The 26,725-nt window shown below is 52.2% G+C and overlaps 12 protein-coding genes across 12 annotated transcripts; 7 read left to right on the top strand and 5 right to left on the bottom strand.

Annotated features, from left to right (window-relative positions):
- Positions 1 to 40: 40 nt before the first annotated feature.
- Positions 41 to 2,153, bottom strand: AYO20_09345 (chaperone DnaK; the record flags this gene model as incomplete). Its single annotated transcript, XM_022647616.1, has 2 exons — positions 41 to 1,727; positions 1,786 to 2,153. 2 exons carry the CDS (start codon positions 2,151 to 2,153, stop codon positions 41 to 43), a joined length of 2,055 nt encoding a protein of 684 aa, XP_022496408.1.
- Positions 2,154 to 3,122: 969 nt separating this feature from the next.
- Positions 3,123 to 3,968, top strand: AYO20_09346 (hypothetical protein; the record flags this gene model as incomplete). The annotated part of the gene is made up of 1 exon (XM_022647617.1): positions 3,123 to 3,968. The coding sequence occupies one exon, from the start codon at positions 3,123 to 3,125 to the stop codon at positions 3,966 to 3,968; it is 846 nt and encodes a 281-aa protein (XP_022496409.1).
- Positions 3,969 to 4,189: 221 nt separating this feature from the next.
- Positions 4,190 to 5,149, bottom strand: AYO20_09347 (hypothetical protein; the record flags this gene model as incomplete). The annotated part of the gene is made up of 2 exons (XM_022647618.1): positions 4,190 to 4,834; positions 4,955 to 5,149. The coding sequence occupies 2 exons, from the start codon at positions 5,147 to 5,149 to the stop codon at positions 4,190 to 4,192; spliced, it is 840 nt and encodes a 279-aa protein (XP_022496410.1).
- A 444-nt stretch (positions 5,150 to 5,593) lies between these two features.
- Positions 5,594 to 7,558, bottom strand: AYO20_09348 (hypothetical protein; the record flags this gene model as incomplete). The annotated part of the gene is made up of 1 exon (XM_022647619.1): positions 5,594 to 7,558. One exon carries the CDS (start codon positions 7,556 to 7,558, stop codon positions 5,594 to 5,596), a length of 1,965 nt encoding a protein of 654 aa, XP_022496411.1.
- A 1,145-nt stretch (positions 7,559 to 8,703) lies between these two features.
- AYO20_09349 (translation elongation factor Tu) lies at positions 8,704 to 11,284 on the top strand (the record flags this gene model as incomplete). The annotated part of the gene is made up of 4 exons (XM_022647620.1): positions 8,704 to 8,956; positions 9,007 to 9,789; positions 9,844 to 10,020; positions 10,071 to 11,284. 4 exons carry the CDS (start codon positions 8,704 to 8,706, stop codon positions 11,282 to 11,284), a joined length of 2,427 nt encoding a protein of 808 aa, XP_022496412.1.
- An 805-nt stretch (positions 11,285 to 12,089) lies between these two features.
- On the top strand, positions 12,090 to 13,451 carry AYO20_09350 (hypothetical protein; the record flags this gene model as incomplete). Its single annotated transcript, XM_022647621.1, has 2 exons — positions 12,090 to 12,668; positions 12,723 to 13,451. The coding sequence occupies 2 exons, from the start codon at positions 12,090 to 12,092 to the stop codon at positions 13,449 to 13,451; spliced, it is 1,308 nt and encodes a 435-aa protein (XP_022496413.1).
- Positions 13,452 to 14,000: 549 nt separating this feature from the next.
- Positions 14,001 to 14,468, top strand: AYO20_09351 (hypothetical protein; the record flags this gene model as incomplete). Its single annotated transcript, XM_022647622.1, has 1 exon — positions 14,001 to 14,468. One exon carries the CDS (start codon positions 14,001 to 14,003, stop codon positions 14,466 to 14,468), a length of 468 nt encoding a protein of 155 aa, XP_022496414.1.
- A 67-nt stretch (positions 14,469 to 14,535) lies between these two features.
- On the bottom strand, positions 14,536 to 15,195 carry AYO20_09352 (hypothetical protein; the record flags this gene model as incomplete). Its single annotated transcript, XM_022647623.1, has 1 exon — positions 14,536 to 15,195. One exon carries the CDS (start codon positions 15,193 to 15,195, stop codon positions 14,536 to 14,538), a length of 660 nt encoding a protein of 219 aa, XP_022496415.1.
- Positions 15,196 to 15,235: 40 nt separating this feature from the next.
- AYO20_09353 (hypothetical protein) lies at positions 15,236 to 16,445 on the top strand (the record flags this gene model as incomplete). The annotated part of the gene is made up of 5 exons (XM_022647624.1): positions 15,236 to 15,239; positions 15,320 to 15,379; positions 15,455 to 15,535; positions 15,597 to 15,730; positions 15,807 to 16,445. The coding sequence occupies 5 exons, from the start codon at positions 15,236 to 15,238 to the stop codon at positions 16,443 to 16,445; spliced, it is 918 nt and encodes a 305-aa protein (XP_022496416.1).
- Positions 16,446 to 16,983: 538 nt separating this feature from the next.
- Positions 16,984 to 21,937, bottom strand: AYO20_09354 (hypothetical protein; the record flags this gene model as incomplete). Its single annotated transcript, XM_022647625.1, has 4 exons — positions 16,984 to 18,542; positions 18,614 to 19,373; positions 19,433 to 21,883; positions 21,935 to 21,937. 4 exons carry the CDS (start codon positions 21,935 to 21,937, stop codon positions 16,984 to 16,986), a joined length of 4,773 nt encoding a protein of 1,590 aa, XP_022496417.1.
- Positions 21,938 to 23,563: 1,626 nt separating this feature from the next.
- Positions 23,564 to 24,211, top strand: AYO20_09355 (hypothetical protein; the record flags this gene model as incomplete). Its single annotated transcript, XM_022647626.1, has 1 exon — positions 23,564 to 24,211. The coding sequence occupies one exon, from the start codon at positions 23,564 to 23,566 to the stop codon at positions 24,209 to 24,211; it is 648 nt and encodes a 215-aa protein (XP_022496418.1).
- Positions 24,212 to 24,716: 505 nt separating this feature from the next.
- Positions 24,717 to 26,504, top strand: AYO20_09356 (hypothetical protein; the record flags this gene model as incomplete). The annotated part of the gene is made up of 3 exons (XM_022647627.1): positions 24,717 to 25,208; positions 25,265 to 25,874; positions 25,960 to 26,504. The coding sequence occupies 3 exons, from the start codon at positions 24,717 to 24,719 to the stop codon at positions 26,502 to 26,504; spliced, it is 1,647 nt and encodes a 548-aa protein (XP_022496419.1).
- Between the last annotated feature and the right edge of the window lie 221 nt (positions 26,505 to 26,725).

The following is a 26,725-nucleotide window of genomic DNA, read 5'->3' on the forward strand; positions in this document are numbered from 1 at the left end:
TAACGCTGGTACAAAATTCATGCCAACCCCCCGACCTTACTCACAGCTCGTCGTGTCCCGAGGGCTCGTCATCATCATCTCCATAGTCTGGCATGCCTCCTGCGCCAGCATATAGCTTGCTGCTGATAGGATATGCGACTTGAGACAGCTTCTCGAATTGCTCCTCGAAGTCGTCCTTGTCTGCGGAATCGGCGTTGTCACTGAGCCAGTCTTGCGTCTCCTTGATCGCGTCTAGAAGAGTTTCCTTGTCTTCATCATCGATCTTGCCACCAAGCCCATCTTCGTCGTGGACTTGGTTCTTCAGTGAAGAGGCATAGTTCTCCAGCTTATTGCGGGCGTCAATCTTGTCCTTGACAGCACGGTCGGCCTCGGCGAACTCTTCGGCCTCTGCGACCATTCGATCGATTTCCTCTTGCGTGAGGCGTCCCTTGTCGTTCGTGATGGTGATCGACTCTGACTTGCCAGTGCCTTTGTCACCAGCTGAAACCTTGAGGATACCGTTTGCGTCGAGTTCGAAGGAGACTTCAATCTGAGGGACACCACGAGGGGCAGGAGGAATACCGGTAAGTTCAAATTTGCCCAGAAGGTTGTTGTCCTTGGTCATTGCTCGTTCGCCTTCGAAAACCTGGATAAGCACCACAGGCTGGTTATCCGCTGCTGTAGAGAAGATCTGAGATTTCTTGGTCGGTACGAGGGTGTTTCGGGGAATGAGTTTGGTCATGACACCGCCGGTAGTTTCAATGCCGAGAGTAAGGGGATTGACATCCATCAGAATGAGATCTTCGGTGCCGGTCTCCCCAGAAAGGACACCACCTTGAACGGCTGCACCATATGCCACAGCTTCGTCTGGGTTGATACCCTTGCTTGCCTTCTTGCCACCGAAGAACTCCTCGATCATGGATTGGACCTTGGGGATACGAGTAGAACCACCAATGAGAACGATGTCGTCGACCTCGGATTTCTTCACCTTGGCGTCTTTCAAGACCTGTTCGACGGGCTTGAGTGTCTTCTTGAACAAGTCCATGTTCAACTCCTCGAATTTGGCTCGGGTCAAGGTCTCAGAGAAGTCCTTGCCGTTGTGGAAAGCTTCGATTTCAATTCGAGTAGACATTTGGGAGGACAGAGTTCGCTTGGCCCGCTCAACCTCGCGCTTCAGCTTGCCCATGGTCTTCAGATCCTTGCGGATATCAACATCGTTCTCCTTGTTGAATTTCTTCACAAAGTAATCAATCACTCGCTGGTCGAAATCTTCACCACCGAGATGAGTGTCACCGGCGGTAGCCAAGACCTCGAAAACGCCGTCTTCAATTGAGAGAAGGGAAACATCGAAAGTGCCACCACCAAGATCGTAGACAATGATCTGGCTCTCCTTGCCCTTCTTGTCAAGGCCATAGGCAATGGCTGCGGCAGTCGGCTCGTTAACCACACGCAGGACAGTCAATCCGGCGATAGTACCAGCATCCTTGGTGGCTTGTCGCTGAGCGTCGTTGAAGTATGCCGGGACTGTGACGACCGCGTGGGTAACTTTCTTGCCCAAGTATGCCTCTGCAACTTCCTTCATCTTGCCCAGAACCATGGCGGAGATTTCTTCGGGTGTGAAGGTCTTTGGTTTGCCGCTAACCTCGACATTGACCACAGGCTTGCCATCTTTGCTGGCCACCTTGAAGGGAAAGTGTTTTAGATCTCGCTGAACGTCCTTGTCCTCGAATTTACGGCCGATCAAACGCCTGAGGAGCCATGTTAGTAAAGTCAAGGTACAAGGAAACAAATCGGGAAGATACTCACTTGATGTCAAAAATCGTTCTGGTGGGATTCGAAGCATATTGATTCTTTGCCGCGTCTCCCACTAACCGCTCTTCATCGGTGAATGCCACGTATGAAGGCGTTATCCGATTTCCCTGGTCGTTCACAATGATCTCGACCTTGCCGTTCTGCATCACACCGACGCAGGAGTATGTTGTACCCAGATCGATACCGATGACGGTGCCATAGTTGCTATCTGAGTCGTTCACTGGGGTTTGATCTTGGGCATTTACTCTGCCGATCAAAGCCAACGGACAGACAAAGATGAGGAGGAGGTAGAAGAGAGTTGTCCACTGTAAAGTAGCGGAAGAGGATCTGTGTGGTCGACGCTGGACGTTACCGGACGCCATCTTGTCGGTAGGGAGAGGGAAAAAGGGAGAAGCAAAGGAAAAGAAGAATGATATGTTGTTGTTAGAGTGAGAAAGGTCAAGGAGGATTGGGGTGAGCGGTGGAGGGAAATATTTATTCTAGGGTCGCAGTTATCGATACGCTGTCCTTTTCCACCATCTTCACTGGCGGAAGCTCAGCCCAGGGCAAGGACACTTTGTTTCGCCGCAGTCTCCTCTCCACAGGCGGCCCCATCACTAACTATTACTACTAAAAGGTACTTGCCCCAGCCTTGGCAGTTAAAGGGCGGCTTTTGGACACGCTGTTTTGCCCCTGAATCACTGCCAGCCTGGCCTCTATTCTGTTCTTTGGACATCCAACATGTACCATCCCTTTCCACGCTTCCAGGACATCGTAGAATTTGCTTCTGTTTTATCCCCCAAAGCCAGCCACCATGACTCAGAGAACGACACCTTTGGCGCGCAACTAGCGCCACTCGGTACAAAGTGCGCACAAGAGCATTCTCTACTAATATCCATGGCCACAGCATCAAGCATGAGGCACCTTGCATTGGTCTCCGAGTTTGTTAAATGCGTGTTTGAACGTCATATATCTTTGCTATCCTCGTTATCTTTTCTTGTCCATCATACCTTTTGCCATGGTGATAGAAACTTCATCTCGCAATATACCACCTACGACCACCAAACTCACCCTTCGTGCCTCCCCATCTTTGCGCTATGCTCTAGAATTGAAGAGAGAGCTATTTATGTAAGCATTTAGCCCCAAACGAACTGTACGTCATTCTTTGGTACATCGCCCCGCATCGCATTGGCATTTACTCATTAACAACTTTTTGATACTGCTCTGTGAATATTGTGGTAATACATGGCATGAATCCAACTCGACTGTTCTGCTTTAACCGTGGCTGTCTTCCCATTTCATTTCGCAGTCCCTCTCCAAGCCTAACCAAAATACTCATCCCCCACCGCGCCATGGGCTCCGTGGACACCTCACTGCACCCGCATACATCAGGTCGCGCTGCCCGCTTCGCAGAGGCACATTCCTCCCCAAATCCATTGATCCTCTACGGCGGCTGGTTCTGCCCCTTCGTCCAGCGCAGCTGGATCACTTTGCATGAGAAGAACACTCCGCACCAATACTTCGAGATTAACCCGTACCGCAAAGACCCTGATTTCCTCAAACTAAACCCGCGTGGTTTGGTTCCGACTCTTGCCGTGCCTCTCGACAAAGAGGGTAAGGACCAAAAGCCCTTGTATGAGTCTCTTGTGATCTGCGAGTACTTGGACGAAGTATACAACGACCGTGCTAAGAACGGACCTGATCTGCTGCCGAGAGACGACGCTTATTTGCGTGCAAAATGCCGGATTTGGATCGATCACATCTCAACCAGGATTGTTCCCGCCTTCTACCGTTTCATGCAGCATTCCGAGTCGAAATCGTATAGTCTTGATGAAGCACGGGCGGAATTCCTCAACCACATCAAGACTTTCGTCCAGGCATGTGATTCGCAAGGACCATTCTTCTTGGGTGAGAGATTCAGTCTGGTGGACATTGTGCTCGCGCCTTGGCTGTGCAGAATGTTTCTGTTTGATGTGTACAAGGGCGGGGTTGGTGTGCCTGAGGAAGGCAAGGGTGGCGATGATGAACCGGTATGGGATCGATGGAGGAGGTGGGCAAAAGCAGTGGGAGAAAGGGAGAGCGTGTTGGATACCTTGAGTGAAAGGGAACAATACATCGAGGCGTACAGGAGGTACGCGGAGGACACCACACAAAGCGAGGTTGCAAAGGCCACGAGGTCTGGAAGAGGACTACCATAGACATGGGGGAAAGATTAGGAGTTATCGACGTGAATGGTTCATGGCTTTTCCTCGTCCCAAACTTCTAACTCAGGAATGCGTTTCTTACCCGTTCTCATGCGCTAGAGACGACCTTTTCGTATGCAAGCGTGGCGCAACTCCTCCCCAGTTCCGTTCGTATGCCGCTTAGAAGCCCACATCGAGATCGCTCACAGTGTCAAAAGCACCCACCCCGGTCTGGTCTACCTCTTACCCTCGCCTCTTAGATCGCCACCAAGCCCGTAGCCTCTAATCTTCTCCCATTCGACTTTCTGCCGCGTGACGGGCAACTGCCGCCGCAACGCCTTGAAGCTCGTCTCGTTCATGCCCACGATCGTCCTATTCACCTCTTCCTGGTACTGTTTCTCGATTGCGGCAATCTTCCTCACCACGCTGTCACCACTGCCTCCGCCGTCGACGGACACGTTGGCAAAATCCTTCTTGGTCGACATGGCGACGTTGCCGTCTTCATAGTAGTGCACGTCGACCCGGATGCTGCCGGATAAGGTGTTGGAGGAAGGGTTGTAGAGGACGGCGGTCCTCCAGCGGCCGCTGAGGAAGTTCTTGGGGGAGGCTTTTAGGGAGGATATCAGAATCGCGACCTGCGAGTCGTCGGGTGTGGCGCAGACGGTGAACGCAGACGGCGAGGACGTCGGCGGGTAGTGTTCTGCAAAGTGGCTGGACAGGTGTTTCGAGATGGATGAGACGAGGTCGCTGTGTTTTGTGTCGTGGGTGTAGGATTGAGGGGCTGACGCCTTGGAGGTCGTGTGGTCGAAGGAGAAGGACGTTGAGGATTGCGCGTCGTAGTATTGCCCTGACGAGAGCTTGTTGTAGGATGATATCAGAACCTATAAAGCCGCCCCGGCTTCTGGTCAGCTTGGCCATTGAGGCAATGGAGGGGTTGTCTCCCAGGCAGTTCAATATTTCTCCTGTGCTGGGGATGGAAGAATGTCATAAGTATCTCGTACATAATCGCTCGCCCCAGGGAGCTTCACAGCCACCATCTGTTCTTCATTGTACTTTTCGAACGCAGGCTTCAGCTTTGAGATCAGCGTCGGGTCGTTGTCGGAAGTGAGGGACTTGATGTCCTTGATCACATCTTGGAGTTCTCCAGAGGGCGCACCCTCAATGAATGACGAGGTGATGTTTACAGTCGAGCCCATAGCCGGTGGAATCAATTAAGTTGTAAGATAGGGACCGCGACAATAGGACTTTGCGCTGCGTTCGTAACAGATGGTATAGGCTGGTGGTGGAGGGGTGCAGCTTGTGAGGGTCGTACCGTTGCGGGCAGAAACTCGGTGTGTCAGCCGCCGACACGAAATCTTTAGATGCGGAGCCTCCAGGCAGGGCTAGACGATTATTAGAGAACAGAAGCTACGGGGTTTGAATTTTGAGGTTTGTAAGGTGATAATATGTTGTTGCTTCGAGTGAAGCAAGGAACAAGGCATGAACGGCAATTGAACTCGAGTATCATGATACATCGTCCAGAGATGAAAAGCAACCACCACGTCCTGGTCCAGTCCATGCCCTGTCACGCCGGTCCTCCCAGACGCCTCGCTAGCCACAGATCAATTTGTAAAAAAGGATAAAAGACAAAGAGAGGAGGTCTAGTCAATGCTCATGCTCATTATGCCTTCATTCGTCTCGGTCATACCTTGCAACCCAATTTTCTTTGTCCCATTATGACTGCTGCCGCTGTTGCTGCGATCGCCATGGCCATGTCCGGAGCCCTTGGGTGGCAGTTTAGACCATGCCTTGTCGCTTGTCAACACGGGGCTTTGCGACAAGATAGGGCTGCTTTGGACGCTCATGCCAGGGGACACAGCTCTGCGTTTGGTGTATGATGGATCGAAATCCTCTTCGCGGCGTCGCTTGTTGTTGACCCTTCGGGCGACATCCCCTGCGGTAGGCGGGAGAGAGGCCAAGGGAGTGGTCGACCTGGATCTAGATCGGTTGAAATGCTTCAGGGCAGGGTTGTCGACGATTGAGGAGCTAGGAGTATCCATCATATCATCACTGATGGCAGAGGAACTTTCGCGGGGTCGTAAAGATGGTGGAGGGGTTCGGTAGCGGTCGTCGAATCCATTCCAAAACCCAATTCCTGCGGAGTTCCTCTCGGCCTGTCGACTGAAGCTATCAGGAGGGAGTAGACCTTTGTTGTCCATCATCATGTCTTCTATCGATTCCTCTATCGGCTCTGCTGCAAAGTTGTTGTTCTGATGGGCAGGCATCGATGGCGACCTGGGCTGTGGAGCGGTCGGTTCATTTTCGTGTACCTGGCGAATGACTTCCGCCTCGCGTCGCGCTTCACTCTCGATCGGGGCGGCTTCTTCCAACAGCTGCGCACGAATTCGAGCAAAGCCTTTTGTCTTGGGGAGTAGATTGCCTCTGCGCGTGACAGCTCGGCGAATGACCTTTCTTGGGTCGTCGCCATTTGCACCATCCATGTCTGAAAGAGATTGGCCGCCAGTCGTTCTCACGGTGTTGTTGTCTTCGCTGTCTGACAGATGCAGATCGTTGGTACCCAGACTTAGACTTTCACGCCGAGACTGGACTTGTTGTTTGGTTAGACCAGTCCCAAAGTAACTGCCACCCGCATTCTCAACACTTTTCAAAACGCCCGGTGACAATGGCCCCGGTGACGGCTTGGAACTGTTCATGCTCACGCTGCTAGAGCTATGTTGACTCTTGCCCTTCCGCGTACGAGCTCTCCTAAAACTCAACAGATTGGGCTGAAAACTCATAAGACTGGCTTGTGCTGGCGACGGCTGATTGCCCATCCATTCCATTCCGGGGCTATTCACCCAACCTGGCATCGGCCCCGGGTTCAACCTTGACGCCGCAGGTGTATTTAAAATGGCTTCATCCACATCACGATCGATGGCCATGTCGTCCGAAGAGGTGTCAGACTCAGAATCAGAATCCGAGCCCATCATATTGACGGAACTGACAGAGCTTGACAAGTTTGTTCTGTCGTTTGACAAGGACCACAAAGCATTCGACTGATTGCTTGGTGAGTCAAGCACGGTATTTCCGAGACTTCTCCTCTGGGGTATTTGTATTCCTCTTCCTGTGATGGGCGATGCATCCGGAGACGCTTCTGCCAGCGTAGAATGGTGCAAATTCGTACATGCTCTTGTATAATCGAGTCCTCGTGATCTCCTCGGAAGCATGGACGAGGGTGATCCATAGACATAGGACGAGTCTAGTTTTGGCGATAGCGGGATCCGTGGTATCGTGGGACCTGTGCTTGCTCCAGCGGCGTCTTTAAGCGGCATATGGAGAGATAGACCTCGAGTATGCATCGGAGGACGAGAGGGTGTTGTGGGAGTTGTAATAGCCGAGTCATCCTTGGATATTCGTCGCAAAGGTTCTCGAAAGGCTGGCGATGGAGAGAGAACAGGCTTAGGAGCGTCCGAGAGAGACCGTGGTTTTGGGGAGCCCCTGGTGGAGGTTCTGGAGGACCGTGGCGTGCGTTCGCCTTCGCTCTGTTCAATCTGTTGTGTGAGGTTCGACTTGGTTGGAGAGAGGCCCAGCCCAATTGGAGCCGGATGGATGCTGGCAGCAGACATTGTTGAAGACTAGACGCGCTATCGAACCATGACGGTGATGTCGAGATGAAGCATGTCGCGTATATCAATGGCGATTTCACATTTTCAACCGATGAGCGTCGGGAAGTCGAGACAAGAATTCAATGATGCACCCTTGTCGAACGTTGACCTTGGTCACTTGTAGTCGAAGACTGTGCTTGACCACGAGTTCACCTCACCTAGAGATTGCGTGGGAGAGAGGAACAGGGTTTCGAGGGCGCACCTTCGCAGCTGAGCCCGAAATAGGATTATGGGCGTGCCGCTCTATTCTGTTGAACCCCGCTCTTCCCAGACACTGTGCCACTGGTCCATCAGGGGCGCCACGAGCGCTAAGGGCACGCTGAAGACGTCCTCTACTACTCGGAGCAGTTCTTAGAGGGAGGAGTACTTGGTACAAGTGGGTATAGAGAAGCAGCCTCTACTCGCTCGTCGGTAACGAGTGTGCACCGATTTTGGACCCTCGCACATGCTCCTTGTTTGGGGCACCATTGGGTAAATCGACCTGCCCCTTTGAGTTTCCCCTTCATCAATGGGATGCCCTTGAGTCCTTCTAACGCTCTATCATAGTCAATCACATGAAAAAAGTAAATACGACAGACTCTACTCTCATATCCTACAGGGAGGGCAGTGTACATAGGCCAGGTCAATAGAAACCGATTTAAAGCGGCACGACATGTGATGTTTAAGTAGTTTTGTTTGCAATGCTTCACCACCTTGCCGCTCTTAGCATTGGCTCAGATAGCCCCTCTCCATGGTTTGTGGCCTACTCACGATGTCGCAACCACCAATGTTCTCTTTTCCTATTCCTCTCTCGAGCCTACACGGTTATTTAACACGACCAAGTTCACCTGAAATCTTCCCTTTTACACTGAAATAGAGTTGGAAGGGAAGTGTAAAGACAGGAAATACCCACATGACGAAAACCCTCGCACGACATCATCGAACTCGAGCCCTGGCGCCCTGGTTGATCGATCAATCCCTTGTCAGTTATTAATCTCCACCCCGCGACTAACTCGGATATCTGGCCACAGATTTCCATTCACTACCTTAAAAGACCAACCCGCGGTGTCGACCTCATGCTCTCATCTCCGTAATAAACCTTCTCGCCTGTTCCGTCAGTCATCGTCATGTCGAATCGTCGAGTAAAGTCTTTGGCGATGGATGAAGACGACTATGATGATTTCGAGGACTATGAAGACCAGTATGGAGATGATGGCGGCGACAACGAGCTTTCTGCGGAGGACAAGGAACAGATGCAGCAGGGTACCAGAAAAGTGCGTGCAGCTCTAGGGCCAGGATTTCCCATCACAGACAACGACATCCAGGAGGCACTGTGGCATTATTATTATGACGTTGAAAAATCCGTCACATATCTGAAAAGTGAGAGACTTTGCGCACTGCTCAAACCTGTGGAAAACTCACCCCCATAGACAAACAGAAGCCTCCCGTTGCCCCAAAGAAGCAGACGCCGGGCTCAAAGAGTAAGCTTGCTCTTCTTTGCCTCTCGCCTGCGTCGCTTTCACGTCGTGGTGGTCATGATAGCTTAGGACATCACCATTTCGAAAAGGATACTGATAAGCACGAAGATCCTGCCGGCTTCTTCACTTGCTCTTACTCGTTCTCTGCGACGGATTTCTTCAAAGACTGCCCATGGTTGCAGATTCCTGAACACCGGAGGGCAGAGATCATAATCACACCGCTCTATCCCCGCGGTCGCCTGCTGGGTGGTACTTCAAATACTGGCAAGATGTCTAAACTAGCCGCACTTGCCGCGAAGCGAAGGCAGAAAGAAAGTGAGAAACTTGACGCTCAGAGCGTGGCCGATACTGGATCTCAGCAGGATTACCTCTCTAGCTTGAATAAACTTCGGATCAGTCAGTCGATTAAAGCAAAGTCTGAAGCAACCGATGCGTCGGACTCCTCGCCAACATACCTTCAGCTTCAGTCACCAAAAAAGGATCACAGGAATGACCAGAGCATCCAAGCAGAAAACAAGCAGACAACTGCAGAAGGGACGGCAGATGTCTCGCTTGCGGTCAACCAGTGTCTCCGGGCCGGACCCTCGGCTTTTGCCAGCATCATGACCAGCCGCGACGCTGATACACGTCTCCCCTCATCGAGCGACTTTTTCTCCTTTGGTGCAAATGCTAAATCTTTCAACTTTGCAGAGCCGAGTCCGGACGACATTGTGACCAAGGCACAGATTGCAAAAGGTCGGGGATGAGGCCGATAGATATGAAAAGGGGCTAACCTCCTCGTTGATGCAGCCGCCACGTCGGCCGCTTCCAAAGCCAAGGATACGAATCGAGCAAAATCAGCTGTGACCGGAGGCATACGCGAACTGTCCATCCAAGATACTCCTAAAATCAAGAGCAGGAACATCGATGTGCTCGCAGAATATCGACGAAATCACCGGAAAAATGCGGCAAACTTCGTAGTTATCGGTAAGCAGTATCTCCTTGACTACTTTGTAAGATTACACTGACTGCCCAAGGCCATGTCGATGCAGGCAAAAGTACTCTTATGGGTAGGCTGCTGTTTGACCTGAAAGCAGTCGATCAAAGAACCCTGGACAAGTATCGACAAGAAGCGGAGCGTATTGGTAAGGGCTCATTTGCCTTTGCATGGGTTTTAGATCAGGGGTCAGAAGAAAGAGCCAGAGGTGTGACCATCGACATAGCCACCAATAAGTTCGAGACCGAAAAGACTTCCTTCACTATCCTGGACGCCCCAGGACACCGAGATTTCGTGCCGAATATGATTGCAGGAGCTAGTCAGGCCGATTTTGCAGTCCTCGTCATCGACGCCTCCACGGGAAATTTCGAGTCTGGGTTGAGGGGACAGACCAAAGAACACGCTCTCCTGGTCAGGTCCATTGGTGTCCAGCGAATCATAGTTGCCGTGAACAAGATGGATGTCGCGGGATGGTCTGAAGAACGATTCAATGAAATTCGTCTACAGATGACGGCCTTCTTGAGCAGCGCGGGTTTTCAGCCAAAGAACGTGACATTCGTCCCTTGCTCTGGCCTCGAAGGTGAAAACATTCTGGTTAGGGCTTCGGATCCGAGGTCGTCATGGTATACCGGGACAACGTTGGTTGAAGAGCTAGACAAGGCGGAGCCATCGACCCACGCCTTAGACAAACCCTTGCGGATGACTATCAACGACGTCTTTCGAGGTGGCGTGCAGAATCCTCTGTCTGTGTCAGGTCGACTGGAGGCGGGCACCATTCAGATTGGTGAACAAGTGGTCATCATGCCAAGTGGTGAAAATGCCCATATTAGGAACTTGGAGGTCGACGAGGAACCCCAGGAGTGGGCAGTGGCGGGACAAAACGTGGTCCTCAATCTGTCCGACATTGACCCCATACACCTGAAATCAGGAGACGTCCTCTGCAGCCCCCTGTCGCCGATCCGGAACATTTCCGAATTCAAAGCGAAGATACTTGCATTCGATCACCTCACCCCGATGAGCGTCGACGTGCACAAGGGACGCTTACATGTGCCTGGTCGAATCAGTCAGCTCGTCGGTGTCCTGGACAAAGCATCAGGCACAATAACGAAAAAGAAGCCCAAAATTGTCCAACCGGGAAGTGTTGTGCGAGTGGTTGTACGCCTAGACCAAGTGGTGCCCTTGGAACCGCCTTCAAGGATCGTGCTCCGAGCAAATGGCGAAACTGTGGGGGCGGGCCTAATCGAATACGAGTAATCGATGCAATCCACCCACGAGGCTGTCCCCAGATACCACGTCGCTAACAACGGTAGTCAATTTTGGCTCGTTCTGAAGGTTCTCGCTCAAGACTGAGGGCGCCACCAAGCGTCCCGGTCCACAAAATTTACGAGCCCTCGGTGCTGGAAAGGAGAGTACTTGGGCTCTGGGGTTCCCCTCTTCCTATTCCGTCATGTTCGGGGCCAAAAATCGTTGGCGTATAGGATACAGTGCCGAAATCTCTGGCCTAGCGCAAATCTGAAACCGAACATTGAAATTCGTGGGAGAAACATCATCCTTCGCGCCCCGCTCTTAAGAGCCTCGTTATTCGCCCGAGAGCACTTGCGTGGACGGAGCAGAGGCTGAGCGTCCCTGGCAGTACGGTCGTCGGTACCAGGGTCATCTTGGTCTGAGACGTTCGGTGGGCAGGGGGGCTGATATTATTCTTCCTTCATTTTCCCATGGTACATGTGCTTCAGTGTGGCATGTCTCTGTCAAAGGAGGTGGAGGAGCGTCCTGAAGTACAAAATGGCCCTTCTCGCCCTCTTTCTGTGGTATTTTGTCTTCCACAAGCACTTTGTTCTTCTCGACACCGGCACTCAAAGAGGCCTTTCCTTCGTTTTATTCTTAAGCGGCGCAGTGCGCACGTCCATTCGTTCTCAATCTATTCAGTCATTCGCTTTCGCTGCCCAGACTCTCGAGACGAGTTTCGATAACCGAAAGTTTGAAATCTGCTGCTGCTGCTACAGATACTGTCTCGAGTTATTCGTCCAAGCCTTGTTAACCCAAACTCTTTTCCCACGACATGGCTGCAGCATTTATCCTTTCAGGGTTGGCCCTGGTGGGCATGGCCCAGGCTCATATTGCGGCATTTGCGAAGGGCATGTACTGCGAGAACGGTACAGACCCTGCCCACCCGAATCCCAACTCCAATGCCCCCGTTTCACCATTGTACAACCTTACCCAGGAGCAATGGTGGTTCCAACACGATCGAGGATGTGATGCTGTCCCTCCGCCTCCTGGAGTGTTCCTCGAGTTACCTGCCGGCGGCTCCTTCGACGTCGAGCTGGCCAACAACCAAGCCTTTTCAACTCTGTCCTGGGGTGGTTCAAAGACTTCCGAATGGCCAGATGGGGGCGACCACCCAGAGGACTGGAACGGTGGCGGTATCGGCGAGGGCTGTATCCAAGACGGTGGTTACATGCACGTGCAGAACCAGAGCATGGCCCAAGGCACTGCCTTTGCTATTGCCTACGAGAGTGATCTAACCGCCATCACGATGGAGGATCTGGTTGTGTTTTCTGTTCTCGAGCACACTCCCTGGAAACGAGCAGCAACCTACCAGGTTCCCGCGGCACTGCCTGCATGCCCTGAAGGCGGATGCGTGAGTTCTCTTTGCATCGTATCAGCATGAGTGCGGCTAACAAATGCTTTCCAGACTTGTGCCTGGCTTTGGGTGCCTCATGGATGTGGTCAGCCCAATATCTATATGCAAGGCTTCAAGTGCATGGTCACTGGTGCCACATCCACAACTCCCCTCGCAAAGGCCAAACCACCCGTCATGTGCGATACCGATCCTTCCCAATGCGCCCCAGGAGCAAAGCAAATGATCGTGTGGAACCAGCTGACAGGGAACAATGTTGTGACGGAACGCTCACAAACGCCGGCTTACAATGCACGTAACGGGTTCAAGCCAGGTCCACAGGATGACATCTTCGAGGGCGGTGCCTCTGCACCTGAAGGACCGACATCATCCTCGACGACTGCTTCCAGTTCTGCCTCAAGTTCTGCTTCCAGTACAATCTTCATCTCGGCTACCGCCCCTGCAGAAACACATGTTCAATCCGTCTCGTCAACAACTAGCGCAGTTGGCACCTGGAGCTCTGAATCTCGGCCGGTAGTCCTGCCCACCTCGACCTTCTTCTCCCTACCATCAGCGTCGACCACCTTGGCGACAGTTGTGAAGGCAGCCTCAACGACAACCAACGCTGCCTCCGCGCCCACCCCTGTTGCACCTTTGTCCTCCCATACCATTGGCTGGGGCGGTCCTTCTGGGGAAAGCCCGGAAATGGTTACTGTTTCCGTGACCGTGACTGTTTCCGCTGGCGACTCAATGCCTACTGGCTTGAAGCACTTCAAGGGGTGCTGGGTCGAGGACGACGAGTAGATGGACAGGCTGAACTTCATCATCCCGAGCAGCGACCACTGTTGGAAGAAACGGGAGTATTGCCCTTTGGGTCACCACGGTCACTAAGAGCTTGAGCTCTTGACCTTTGTATTTATATTCATATCATATCTAGCAATTTTCTCGCATACTCCCAAGAAGGAGAAACAGACACCATTTCTGTCGATCTTTTTCGTTTCTCTATATCGAGGCTATGGCTCGCTCCCTGCTCGATGGCGCTGACATGACCACAACAGCTCCAACGCAGCATCGGCTTCTCCTCTGCTGGCCGAAACAGAGTTGGGAATCTGCCCTAGCTCTTGGATATCAGATTTTGTTGATGAAGACCGAGCAAGATACTAAAAAGGGCGCTCTCTGGTCTCCTACGGCCTCCTGTGGCTTGCCATGGCCAACATTCCATTCCACGACTTGGTGGTCTGTGCTCATCACAACGCGGCGCCAGGGATGAAACTTCATGGACACTGCTCAAGATTCAACCCTCACCATGTCTGTTCCTTATTGTCGTCGTTGACTGCGAGCTTCCTGTAAAAGATGCCTCCGTTCCACTCCTTTCTCATCTTTGCCGGCGTTCTATTTCACATTGCATATGGTTATGTTGATTTCGGCTCCTTGACTCTCCCTGTTGAACCCCTCTACCACCAACCGACTCCGCGACCGAACCAATTGCTGGGTGACTATGATCTCCGCCACGAGATTCTTCCGTCGATGATCACAGCCGTCGCGCCTTCAGTGACGATCGCGGCCAACGGCACCCACCAGACCATGTACAGCCTCCACTACCATCACTACTTCAGCAAGACCCGGCAGGGTAGAGGAGTGTTCGACAAGCGAGGAGTCTTTTCTGGCGACCCGCCCATTGCAACATGCACTCCCTGTGGAGGTGAAAGCGTCTCCTCTACTCCCTCCGGCACAACTACATCGACATTGCCATGCACAACCCACACATATCATGTGAGTCTGTTTCCGGTCATTCATCCTTATCTCAACCGCAGAGACTGACGAGGCCTTCTCAGGGCGTCTTTAATTTGCCTCCACAGACGACAACTGCGTCCTGTTACGACACAGACTATAGCGGCGTATTCCAACCCAGTACCTCGTCATCGAGCGGCCTGCCGTGTTGTTTCACGATCCCTGCCTCTTGTCGAACCAACAGCACAATGAGCAGAACCACCAGCACATCGTTCATGGCGTCGACGGGAGTATTTAGATCGACAACCACGTCGACCACAACAGCACTCAGCTCCACGACTATAACTTCCAGATCTTCCCTCCTCACACCAAGCAGTACGAGCGGAACCTCCTCTCTATCCCAAGGGCCGATACTCAACAGCGGAAGCACATCTACATCTGTAGGAACCACCGCCACCGTCATCAGCGGGACGACCGTGGTCGTCACAACGACATCCACCTTGACGCCGAGGCTGACACCCACCACCAGCTCCTCTGCAGCCTCCAGCCAGCCGTATACTTCTGCATCACTGTCAAGTGCCTCAACCAGCATCACCAGCTTGTCAATCATTGTCATTTCAAGCACGACAATCACAATAACAAACTCTGGCGACGCCACTGTTTCTTCGACAGGGGGAAGTGAGACATCAGCATCATTATCATCATCATCGTCCTCGTTATCTACATTAACCATCATCACAGGCACTGCGTCGAGCTCGTCGTCCACTTCTTCGACGTCGTCGACCTCAGTCATCATAACCACCGTGCCCAACACCATCATAGGATGCGGCGAAGCTTCCGGCAGTGGGGTCGTCAGTATGTGTGCTTTTCTTTTGGGATTTTCCTCTCGCGATCCAATCAGATCAGATCGAAACAGTTCAACTAACTCTGGAAAATCACAGTGGGAACCGGCACGGTGTATCTCGGAGGCACGCCGGTTGTCACCTCAGGGACCGCCACTGGTACGTACATCGAGGTTTCAAAGGTTGCGAGTTTCTGACTGACCGTCTCTCTCTCTCTCTCTCTCTCCGATCCAGGCTTTGCAAGCAACGTCTCTGGATGCGGCACCATCATCGCCACGTCAGGCACGTTTAGCGGATCCGCAGAAATCACAGGCTGTATGTGTATACTCTGTCGATGGTGGCTCGCAATCACCAAGCTGACTCGCGCGCCGCACAGGTGGTTCCGGCTCCGGCTCCGGCACATTGACCGGCACAGGGACCGTTTGGCCCGCATTTGGAGGAGGACTTATCTCGGTGGTCACATCGGGCACGGTCACGGGCAGTGGCAACTTCAGCGGTTGCGGGATCTTGGTACGTCTCACACAAAGTGTCATATATCCCAAACTTTCCTTCGAAAGCTGACTCACTGGTGTATTCTGGCTTGCAGACCGGGTCCGGCACCTTCGTAGCGACGACCGGCTCCCCCGTAATAGTCTCACCCTCGACCACTCCCACGCCAACTTCCCGGCCCATCAGGACCGTCAGCGTCTATCTCTCCTACTGCCCAGACTACGCCATGGGCACGAACGGCATGCTCCGCCTCGCCGGTGGTGGCTCGTCCAACGTGACGAGAGGGGACGGCACAGGCGACGGCATGACCTATTCCAACACCACGGCACCCTATTCCTCCCCGTCGAGCTCGAACTCGAGCTTTCCCCTAGGTAATTCCACCGACGCCAACCCGCTGTGCCAGACGTGCCCCAACTCCGTCGGCATCTGCTGCCCCCCGACCGTGCACTGCTCGGCCGACGACGGCAAGTGCCCGCTCTACGCGCTGGAGAACTCGGGCAACACCATCAACGGCTATCTGATCGCGCAGGTCATGAACAGCTCGGCACCCGTGGCTGGACGGAAGAAGGTCCGGGCGCTGGAGAAGAAGCACCACGTCGGACAAGATGACGGTCTAGACGCGTCAGCGGCTTCCCCAGGTTTCGGAGGCAAGGACCTCTTGGATTTGGAGGCCGGAGTAGAGAGGCAGCTGCAGAGACACAGAGAGAAGAGGAGGGCGCATAAGAAGCAGTTTTAGGGGAAACCCCAGTTGGGAGGGGACCCGGGCCGTAATTTTTCGGCCTCGTTTGGATCTTCGGTTGTCATTGCTGTAATACCTTCTGTCCTTCTTCTCCGCCTCTACATAATATTCGCAGCCATCAGATTTGATATATTAAGCCTTGTTATGCTGCACGGTACAAGAAAAGAGGAGTACCAGGGGCATGTTCTGGCTGTGTTGTGTCCAGCTGACCTTATACCTGTTTGATGTACCCATTAGATGCGGACAATGTTTCTTACGGGAGGTGTTGCTGCCTCGAGCACTCAGAGACGCTCTGTCTGGATGGAAACCTAGGGTAGGATGTATCGGATCACGGAGAGCTTCTCAGTGCTTTGTGGCTTTATATTTTCTTACCAAAGTGGCGTTGACCCTGGTACCTTGGGATCTGGTGAAAGGAACGAACGGAGAAGCCGTGTCTATGCTGGGCTTTGGTAGCACGGCACCCTCGGCCGAATCGCGCAACCAGGAAGCGGATGAAGCGTGAGATCAATCCAACCATTCCTCACGAACGCCATTCTCAATCAAAAGCAATCTCTCCGTTTCGGGGACACAACAAGACGCCATCTTCACGCATAATAGCCAAGTCCAACCAATCCAAGTTGATCCAATCACGCGGAAGGAAAAAGTGACGTTTAACACGGCCCAGATTCGATTCATGCATAGTGTATGTGCAGACCCAAAAATTGTGGTCCAGGAACGCGAGAGTGTGATGCGTCGCTTTTGCCGTAGAGGTTAGTGGCATGGCGGAGGACCTCCTGCGTGAGTTACGGTCAGCCTCCAAGAAGCCCAGTGGCTTGGCCATGTGTGTTTGCAGATCTGGAGGCAAGGGACTTGCAGTCACCGGTGTTGTAGAGTCGTAGTCAAACATCAAGTTGGACAGGTTGATAAAAAAGTACTGCCTATCATATCGGCCTTGGGCTGTGCTCCGTGAAGTGACAACCAGCGCCATTGTGGCGTCGACAGTCAGGACTATCTTGTCAACTCCCTCCTGTGCCTCAGAGGGGCTCATAGGGTACTGTGATGATGGTCTTCTATGCATCCAGGCATGACGCGGCTGGTTGGTCGACGCATCCACCAGCGTCCGGTCAAGGGTCATGCGTTTCGCTTCAGCAGCATCTTGCCAATCAATGACCTCGACGGATGCGAAAGTAAATCCGATTATCTTTGTGGAGTTTTCTGGGAAGTTGAACCACTGGTGTAACGTCACCTGCGGTCTCGAAGAAAGGATTCGCTGTTCGTGAGTGGACCAAATGTTAAGAAAGCAGTCTGTGGCAACCAAGAGAAAACCCCCGGTTGGGCTCAGGAGTATCTGCCTGATCGGATCGGCTTCCCTGTCAGTCATGATTGGCCTTGGACTCTCCGTGGGATCTGAATGGTTCACCTCCTTCACAAAGAGCCTGCGCCACGTGCTCGATGCGGCTGCGACGAACTGGCCGTTGGCGCTCCAGCAAATGTGATCAACGGGCATAAAGGTCTGCAAAAGGTCACACAGAGCATGCCCTTGCCTTGAGAAAAGAGCAACGAGGCCATCGTCATTACCCGATGTGTACGACAGGCTGCCAGGCTCTACTGCAAGTGCTGTGATCGGTTGTAACGTCTCGAAGCTGGTCTCAGAAACGTGAGAAATCAGTGTGCTTTCCCGATTGCTCATAGTGTCGCTAGAGCGGTCCTCTGTCTCCCACATGCGCACAAGAGTGTTAGGCTCCCACACGCTGCAGAAGCATTCTCGAATGTCATAGATTCTGGTGCCGTTCGGGTCGATAGCAAGGCTGGTTACCGGAGCCGAGTACGACAGCTGGTAGACTGGAGTGAAATGAAAGAAATCCCAAATTCTCAAGGTCCCGTCCCGACTGCTTGTAACAAGAAACTTTCCGTCTGGGCTGCACTCCACCCTGCCAATAGACAAGTTTGATTCTTGATAATCGGCGTCGAACGGGTGCCACTTGAAGAGACATCCGTCATTATATATGCCAACGACGTGGCCCGTCATTGGGTTCCAAGTGACGGCTTGAACATCTGAAGTGGTACTTCTCAGTGCTTGATGTCCGTCGACAATCCTCAGACACCTCCCACCAGCTGAGGACGTGGCTCTTCAAGTGACCATATTGTGAGTGGAACTGCACGGTATGTGATTGCAATATGGGAACCTGATGGGTTGAAAGAGGCACATCGTGGAGAGGCTAATTGCTTTCCCTCAAAACTGCCGTCCCCGAGTACATCCTCCAGAACTTGCCAGCCTTCATCAGGCAGATCAAGAGACAGTCTCCGGACGGTGCGGTCATCACAGCACGCAAACAGCGTCTGATCGTTGTTCACAAAAGTCACAGTTTGTATTTTGAGTCGTCGATGGTTGACAGATGAAGACCGCTGTTGCTGTGCAGTGGCAGTGACCCACACGATGGTCTTGGTCATTCCACAAGTCACCATTTTGTCGCCTGCGGCATTGAAGCACCAGGCCAGTACCCTTTCACCGTGATGAAAGCTCCTTGCTTCTTCGCAAGTACTCGCATGGTACAATTGGATTGTGCCATCCGATAGCAATATGGCAAAGTAGCGGTTTGCACATTTGATCTGAAGAGGGGATTTGGAATTGTGCACGGTGAATTTGGCGAGGCAGTCATCCCAACATTTTGTGGACAACCCCGAGACGACCGAAAACCTGGAACTGGCCGTGCGGTCGCCAAATTGCTTGTACATCGCAGATTCTCGCGGACAGAAGGGTGCCACAAGTCTGAAGATGAGCTTTGGCTGCTCGGTAAGATGAGAGCCAAACTTGCCGACCAACCTGATAAGGTCTGTACTCCAGAGATCCACAATCTCTTTGTCCTTGAGGCGGTGGGTGAGCGGATTTCGCTCTTCGTCCAATCGATCGATTCTCTTGAGGAAACTTGTCATCTTTTTTGAAGCCTGGACCAAGAGAGTCTCAGTTGCCCAGCAACTGACAATAGATATATCCAACTGAGAACAGCAGAGCTTTGGAAAAACCGTGCTAGAGTAACAAGGGATTCCTGGTCAGAAACTTCTGACGCCTCTGAACTCTGTTCCAGGTGGAATGGCCACGAGGTTGCCGCATACAACAAGAACGCTTGGGCCTTGATCTGTCCTGATTGCACTTTTGAGCTCGCGCTGGCTAGCTCCCTTATGCAATTCGAGAAAATGATCCGATGCGAAGAGCCACGAGGAATGTGGTAGTTCAGATCAGAATTCTGTGTTAGATAGTCCCGGGCAGACCAATGTACCATTGACACCACACCCTTGCTGTCTGTGAGCACGAAGTCTCCACAAACACGATTGATTGTGTATCTGAGGTCGAGGATATTGGTGTACTCCGGTCGTAAAGCTTCAGCCAGGTCTAGCAGAGTCAGGGGGTGTCTCGAACAAGTGATCCACATCATAATGGTTTTTCCCATCATCCGATCTGATGGTCGGCAATTCTTCGCCAGCTTTGTATCCATGCGCTCGTACAGGGATTCTAGCTCGTCGGGTACTTCCTCTAGGGCCTTGAATACTTCGTCTTCTGTGTGATACTGCAGTACCTCAGCCAAAACCAGGTTCGCCCACAGGAAATTTCCATCGGCCTTGCGCGCCAGCTTATCTGCAACCTCGTACTTGAAATCTTCATCGCCACGCATAGTTGCCATTTCCTCCTCGGCGTACATTCGGAGGTCGTCAGCCATCTTTTCAAGCAAGTGATGATGAGTCCGTATTCTCTTGGACAGTTTGTCAAAGGCTGACGAGAGATTTTGGGGACTGCGGCTGAAGACCATAAGTCGTATGGGAGCCAGAAACAAATGCAGATCCTCTAAGAGTTTCAACAACATAGCTGCCGAATCACATTCGTCCAATCCGTCAATTATTATAAACAGGGGCCGACTCAACTTGACTTGAAAAAGGGTGGAAGTGAAGAGCTTTTGCCACACGAGTCGAGGGGCTGACTTTTGGGCATTGAAGCCGTCGTCAAAGAGACGCAAGAGGCGCCGGCGATATTCTGGTAGGATAGCAGCAATCTGGTGAGACAAGGACAAAAGTAAGGTGTTAATGTTGTTCTTGATGTGGTCTCCGAACCGGAAAAAGTAATACGCCACCCCAAAGTCACTCTCATTTGCAGACTGGATGATGGATGATGCGAGCACAGACTTTTCCGATCCTGGCCGGCCGGTACACCAAATGCAACGTGGTTGTTCTGCCTCATCCTTGAAAAACGAGGCAAAAAGAGGGTCTTCGTGGGTCCAGTCACAAGAACCAGCCATCCTTCTATTTGCGAAGAAAATGAGATCGTCCACTGGATCCTGTACGGGCCCCAAAGCCGAAGCAATCTCGTGAAGTTCATCTACAGAGCCGACGTCCACTTGTGCCGGATCTTTCCCGCCAAATTTATCGACTAGGTATTTGAGGATGTTGCGAACACTGATATAATTCGGATCCCGTTGGCTTGTATATTTGCACACGTCGTGGTGGTCTGCATCGAGGGGTTTTGAAATCTCCCCAGGATAGCCGAGAATAGAGGAGTCCTTCTGGAGCACCATGACCCGAGATAACCCGATCGCTGTCTTCAGGGTCTCGAAGAAGGAGACGATTGACAAGCGCGAAGCCAGATTTCGGAACTGTTCATTGATTTCCTGGAGGGTTTGCGAGTTCTTTGCAAGTTCAGACACAAACTCCCGTGAAGAGAGACCTATGCACACGGAAAGGATCCTGTTCAAAGATTCAGCAAGATCCGAGCCACGATGTGGTGTTGAGAGGAAGACGATGGCCGACACTGCCTGAATGAGGTCGTGGTAATGCTCGTCATGCTGGCCCAAAATGAAGGCCTTCTTCGCTACCAGACCCCCCATGGAGTGGGCCACGAATATGATGGGTACTGTTCCTATGTTAAGATTGCGCTCCCCGTTTCCAACAGCAAATTTCAAACTGAAGAGCAAATCCTTGGCAAAGTCGGAGACGTTGAGAATATTCTCGTTCCCATGCGACAGGGAGGAAAAATGCGCATTGTAGCCAAAGGTCATAACACGGGTAGACGAAAGATCTTGCTCATAGGGAAGCCACTCACGGGGCCAGAAGAGCTGCAAATCGCGGTTGCTGCACCAGGTATGGCGGCTTGTGCCCCCCAGACCATGAATAAAAACAATGTCGACTGACGGGGAGGACTCTGGTTCATGGAGGACTGTCAGGCCAAGAGGATCTGCACGACGTTCATTTGATCGTTGCTTTTGCCTAGCCTCGGTGGCCTGGGAGCGTCCCAAACGAAGTGGTAGATCTAAGCCAGAGAGATGGCTTCTGTGCGTATCCGAATGGTTCAGTGGCCATCCAGACCCCTTGTCATTGCCGACATCGTCCTTGGCCCTTGCAGCTCGTTCTTCAGGATCGGCCAAAGATGTTGGCGAGCCAGGTCGCTCTTGTCTACGAAACCTGGAGATCTGTATTTGACCAGTTAGGGGAGCCTTACCAATATAACCAGGCATACCTACCATTGGAGTAGCCTTATATCAGACAATGTCACACAGCTACTCTGCTTTGGATCGGCATTGCCTGTTCGCAAAGGCGAGGGCGGGACACAGGGCGTTTGACGGCAAATCGAGCAACAGCTACAGCCTGAAGCACGTATAGTATGGGTCTCTCGACCAGGAGGTCGCTTCTGTCAGCCTGTATCTCACTCAGGAAGAAGGTAGTAGATTAGCGAGGGTAGGCATAACCAATGACTGCATCAGGGTGGTTGACTGAATGATGTGGTATAAGTGAAAAGACAAACCCGAGAAAGATTGAGGAGCTAGCAGTCATACTAGGACTTCAAAATGGAGGGGCAAACTGCAGCGGCATCTCTTTGTCGTGGGCTGGCAGCGCGGCTATGAAGATAGGGCTTCGTCCTCAGACGTCGACCACGCATGGACGTAAAGCTGCCTCATATCTTTCCGTGCCGATTCAAACAAAGAAAGGCTAGGCGTAATCTCCAACCTGACCACGTCCATCGGTCTGTGCCGATATTTGGCGCCTCACCCCTCCTCTGCTCGAGGCTAGTAGTTGGCAAGGACTATTAATAGTGAAGAGGGTAAAGAAAATTGGTCTGGGTGTCTGGGTGTCTGGCTTGTAGTGGCTGTGGCCTAACGAGACACGCACGAGACAGAATCCGGTCGATTCGGCAGCCAAGACCGCCAAGCTCTCGTTAGGACACAAGGAGTCACAACCCACGCACCATCTACCGCACACATACCCGTACTTGTATCTGTAATATATTTTCTCCTTAGTCAGACGACGATCCTTATTACCATCAGTAGTTCATTGATGCTCACTGCTAGGTATTACTCGGTCAGACACACTTATCCCACTTAGCAACCTACACGCTCTTACTTGTACACCTGCTCACCAACATGTAACGCGCCTCCTCTTTCACCACCTCGCTTGCTACCGATTGGAGATTGGTCCATGCCTCAGGGCGACCGCAGGTTGTGCGACGTGGGGGTGGACCTCGGAGCTGCTTTGAAACACAGGCCCTGATGTCGCCTGCACTTCATAATTGGTACGCTCTCGCCAAGCATGGGATCCTCAGCTGGTCTGCGAATTGATCCAGCGCCTGGGGTACAACATCTGATCCGGCACCGCGAGCCAGGCAAAGATAAAAAGGTCAGCAGCTCCCAAGACATGCTTCTTCCCCAGCAAAGATGAGCGAGACAAGCACTTTGGTTGAAGTCGTCCCGGTCGGGGGAGGGACTATGTTTCTTGATGAGAATGTCGTCCAAGGTCCGCAAATGCTCAATCGTCGCGCGCTCTAAAGAGAGAGCCACTCGTTTGCTGACCAAAGCCAGTCTTCCCCACCGGATCTGTTGTGGTTGAGGCCATCAGCTATGGCACCGCTGCATGGACTCGGGCATCCCGCATCACTATAGAGCTTGTCAGTGGAGAACAGAAGTCGTATTTTCTCAAGGTGAACAAGATCTCCTTCCAAGCGCGGTATTGCTTTTCTGCTTACAGGGCAATTTTCGCAGTGCGCAATCGAGGATCACGGAAAAGAGATGATGGAAGGAGAGTACTCCTCAATGATGGAAATCTACTCGTACATGCCTGATCTTGTTCCGAGGCCCATTGCCTGGGGCAAATTCAAGATGCCATACCCAGACACATATTTCTTCCTTATGGAATTCATCGACTTGGGCACTGAGATGGTTGAACCGGAGGACTTCTGTCGCCTCATTGCGCAGCTTCATCAAATCAGTACATCTCCGACGGGAAAGTTCGGCTTCTTTCAAACCACTCACCACGGACCTAACCCACAGAACAACATCTGGGAAAGCAATTGGTGCACCTATTTCACGAGGCTGCTGACTCAATTCCACGATCGCGAGATCAGGCAGAACGGGTCGCAGCCAGAATACGAAGCTGCCTATCGGACTCTTGTTTCTGTCGTTATCCCACAGCTGCTTGAGCCTCTCCAATCTAATGGCCAAGTCTTGAAACCTTGCCTTATACATGGAGACCTATGGGAAGAGAATACCGGCATCAATCTTGGCACCGGCCTATCTGTCGTGTTTGATGCCAGTGTCATGTACGCCCATAACGAAATGGAGCTGGGTATGTGGCGAGCCGACATCATTCGTTTCGGAAAGCCATTCTATCGTCAGTATCTTAGGCACATGCCTCCTAGTGAACCGAGCGAACAATTTGACGACCGCGACCGATTGTACAGCATCAAATTCAAAATCGCCCACTGTTTAGGGTGGCCAGATTCTGCTCCTAGCCACCGCCAGCTGTAAGTCTGGTGCCTAAATAGGGATCCTACGTCCGGCGTGGCTGACATTGATTCAGTATATTGAGTGACATGCTCTATTTGATCGACAAATATCCGGCGAAACCGTGACGAGTTTTTATGGGTATGTTGGATGGTTGTCTTGCGAGATTTTGAATAGATGCCGGATTTTGATGACAGCGTGAAGCTTGACTGTTTTTCAAATCATCTAAGATTGCGCCGTTCGGTTTTAGATGGTATATAGTTGATCATCCTATAGTAAGTGAGTCCCGCAATAAACGGCTGCTCTGATTGTCTTTGGATGACCCTTGAGAAAGCACCTATCACATGAAATTCCTGGTTCTCCTAAGAGTCAAGCCTTTCTTATACACTAGGGTCGCAGGCTCCCCTCAAACCTTATCAGTCAAGCCTATTTGCAAGCTCATTAGTCCTTTCCCACCTTGGATATACATACACTTTCTTTCCACTTGGTGCTGTCGTTGCACCGAGTCGCCACCCTTCAAAGCAAATACATGTCGGATAACTTGCTACAACTCTCAGGTCTGCAAACTGACAAGTACTCAAGCGTCCCAGATGACACCCCGCAAGCCAGCAACAATGACAGCCAGCTTATAGTTGCTGAGGTGTACTCAATTTGGACGACACCACAAAAACTGGCCATCGTGCTCCTTGTAGCGTTTGCCTCGTGCTTCTCTCCGCTGAGCAGCTTCATCTACTATCCCGCTCTTACAGCGATAGCGAAGGATCTGCAAACTACTCTAACCAAGGTCAATTTGACCATCACCTCCTACATGATTGTGTCCGGCGTGGCCCCTACGCTATTTGGCGGCATGGCGGATCAAATGGGAAGACGACCGGTTTACCTCCTCATGTTTACCCTGTACGTTCTTGCCAACGTGGGCCTTGGTTCGCAAAATGCCTATCCTGCTCTTCTGGTGCTCCGCATGCTCCAGAGCGCAGGCGGTTCTGCAACCATCAGTCTTGGATATGGCGTTGTTGGTGATGTGAGTGAGTATTTCTTCTCTTTCTTTGGGAAGGACCGTCTCACCTCTGGATCCAGTCATTGCCACCTTCTCTGCCACGACAACGAGGATCTAACAATGATGCTCAGATCACAGAGTCTTCCGAGCGTGCATCATATATGGGCATTCTAGGGTGCGGCCCAAATGTTGCACCAGGTCTTGGGCCTGTGCTCGGCGGCGTCCTTGCTGAGAGGGCGGGATGGCGCTGGATTTTCTGGTTTCTGGCGATTTCTGGCGCTCTCAGCCTCGTGCTCATCGCCACCCTGCTGCCAGAAACAGCGCGTAACATTGCCGGGAATGGTTCGCGTCCAGTCCCTGTCCTGAACAAGAGCCTTTTACTTCTGTGGCGACAGCACAGGCACAAGAAGGCCAACCTGACGCTGGAAGACTCTCGCGCAGCTACAACAGAAGCTGTCTCCCGCATAGCGAGCTTGAGGATACCGAATCCTCTTGGAAGCGTGCGCATATTCCTGCAGAAAGAAAGTGCACCCATCATCCTCATCAATGGAGTTTTCTATAGCGCGTACTGCTGTCTGCAGGCATCCTTGTCATCTCTCTTCATCACCATCTACGGGTACAAAGAGATAGAAGCTGGCCTGATATACCTGCCATTCGGGGCGGGCTGTTTCCTTGCATCGCTACTCTCGAGTACGTTTGATGCTCCCATCCCTGTTCCCGTTCTGGTCGCTGTTTCTGTATCAAAATCATTAACTCGGCCTTCCGCCTGCTCAAGGAAACATTCTCACTCACGACTATCGAAGCTTCGCTATCCGCCACGATCTCCCGACCTCCAGTGCCGAAACATCAGAGTCCCAGAGACTGAGATTCCCTATCTTCCCCGCCCGCCTCCGAAGCATGTCTTACCTACTTCCGCTTTCCCTGCTCACGCTCCTCGCCTACGGCTGGGTTCTCGAATACCATTTACACCCGTCGATTCCTCTGGTCCTGCAATTCTTCACCGGTGGCGCCATGACTGTCATATTCAACGCTTGCGGGACGCTGCTCGTCGACCTCCACCCGTCCTATCCCTCAACCGCTCAAGCCGCCCTGAACCTGCTCCGCTGTGCCTTTGCCGCAGGTGAACTGGCTGCCCTGCAACCGCTCATTGACGCCGTCGGTCCGGGATGGTGCTACACCGTGATCGCTGTATTCACTGGATGTGTTTCCGGTATCTGCGTCGTTGTTGGCTGGGTGTGGGGCGAAGCCTGGAGAAGACAGAGACAGAGACATGAACATGAACACGATAGACAAGACACCGCCGTTAGCGAACCAGCCTGAGCTTTTTCAAGTAGCCTCCTCAACTGCACAGATATGTTATGTTGGGCAGCTCAAGAAAGAACCAAATAAGCCAGCAAGCGGCAGTTGAATCAGCCAAAAGTTTTGTCTTTGACACTTTTATTGTGTTGCAGAGTTGCCTGATGCAGAGCAGTGTTCTCAAGCTTGGAAAAGCCATACCGAGCAATAAATGTTTGTTGAGATACCCATTCGCAATTACAATT

This window comes from Fonsecaea nubica (genome assembly GCF_001646965.1).
Source record: "Fonsecaea nubica strain CBS 269.64 chromosome Unknown Scaff85, whole genome shotgun sequence".
In the NCBI taxonomy this organism is placed as follows: Eukaryota; Fungi; Ascomycota; class Eurotiomycetes; order Chaetothyriales; family Herpotrichiellaceae; genus Fonsecaea; species Fonsecaea nubica.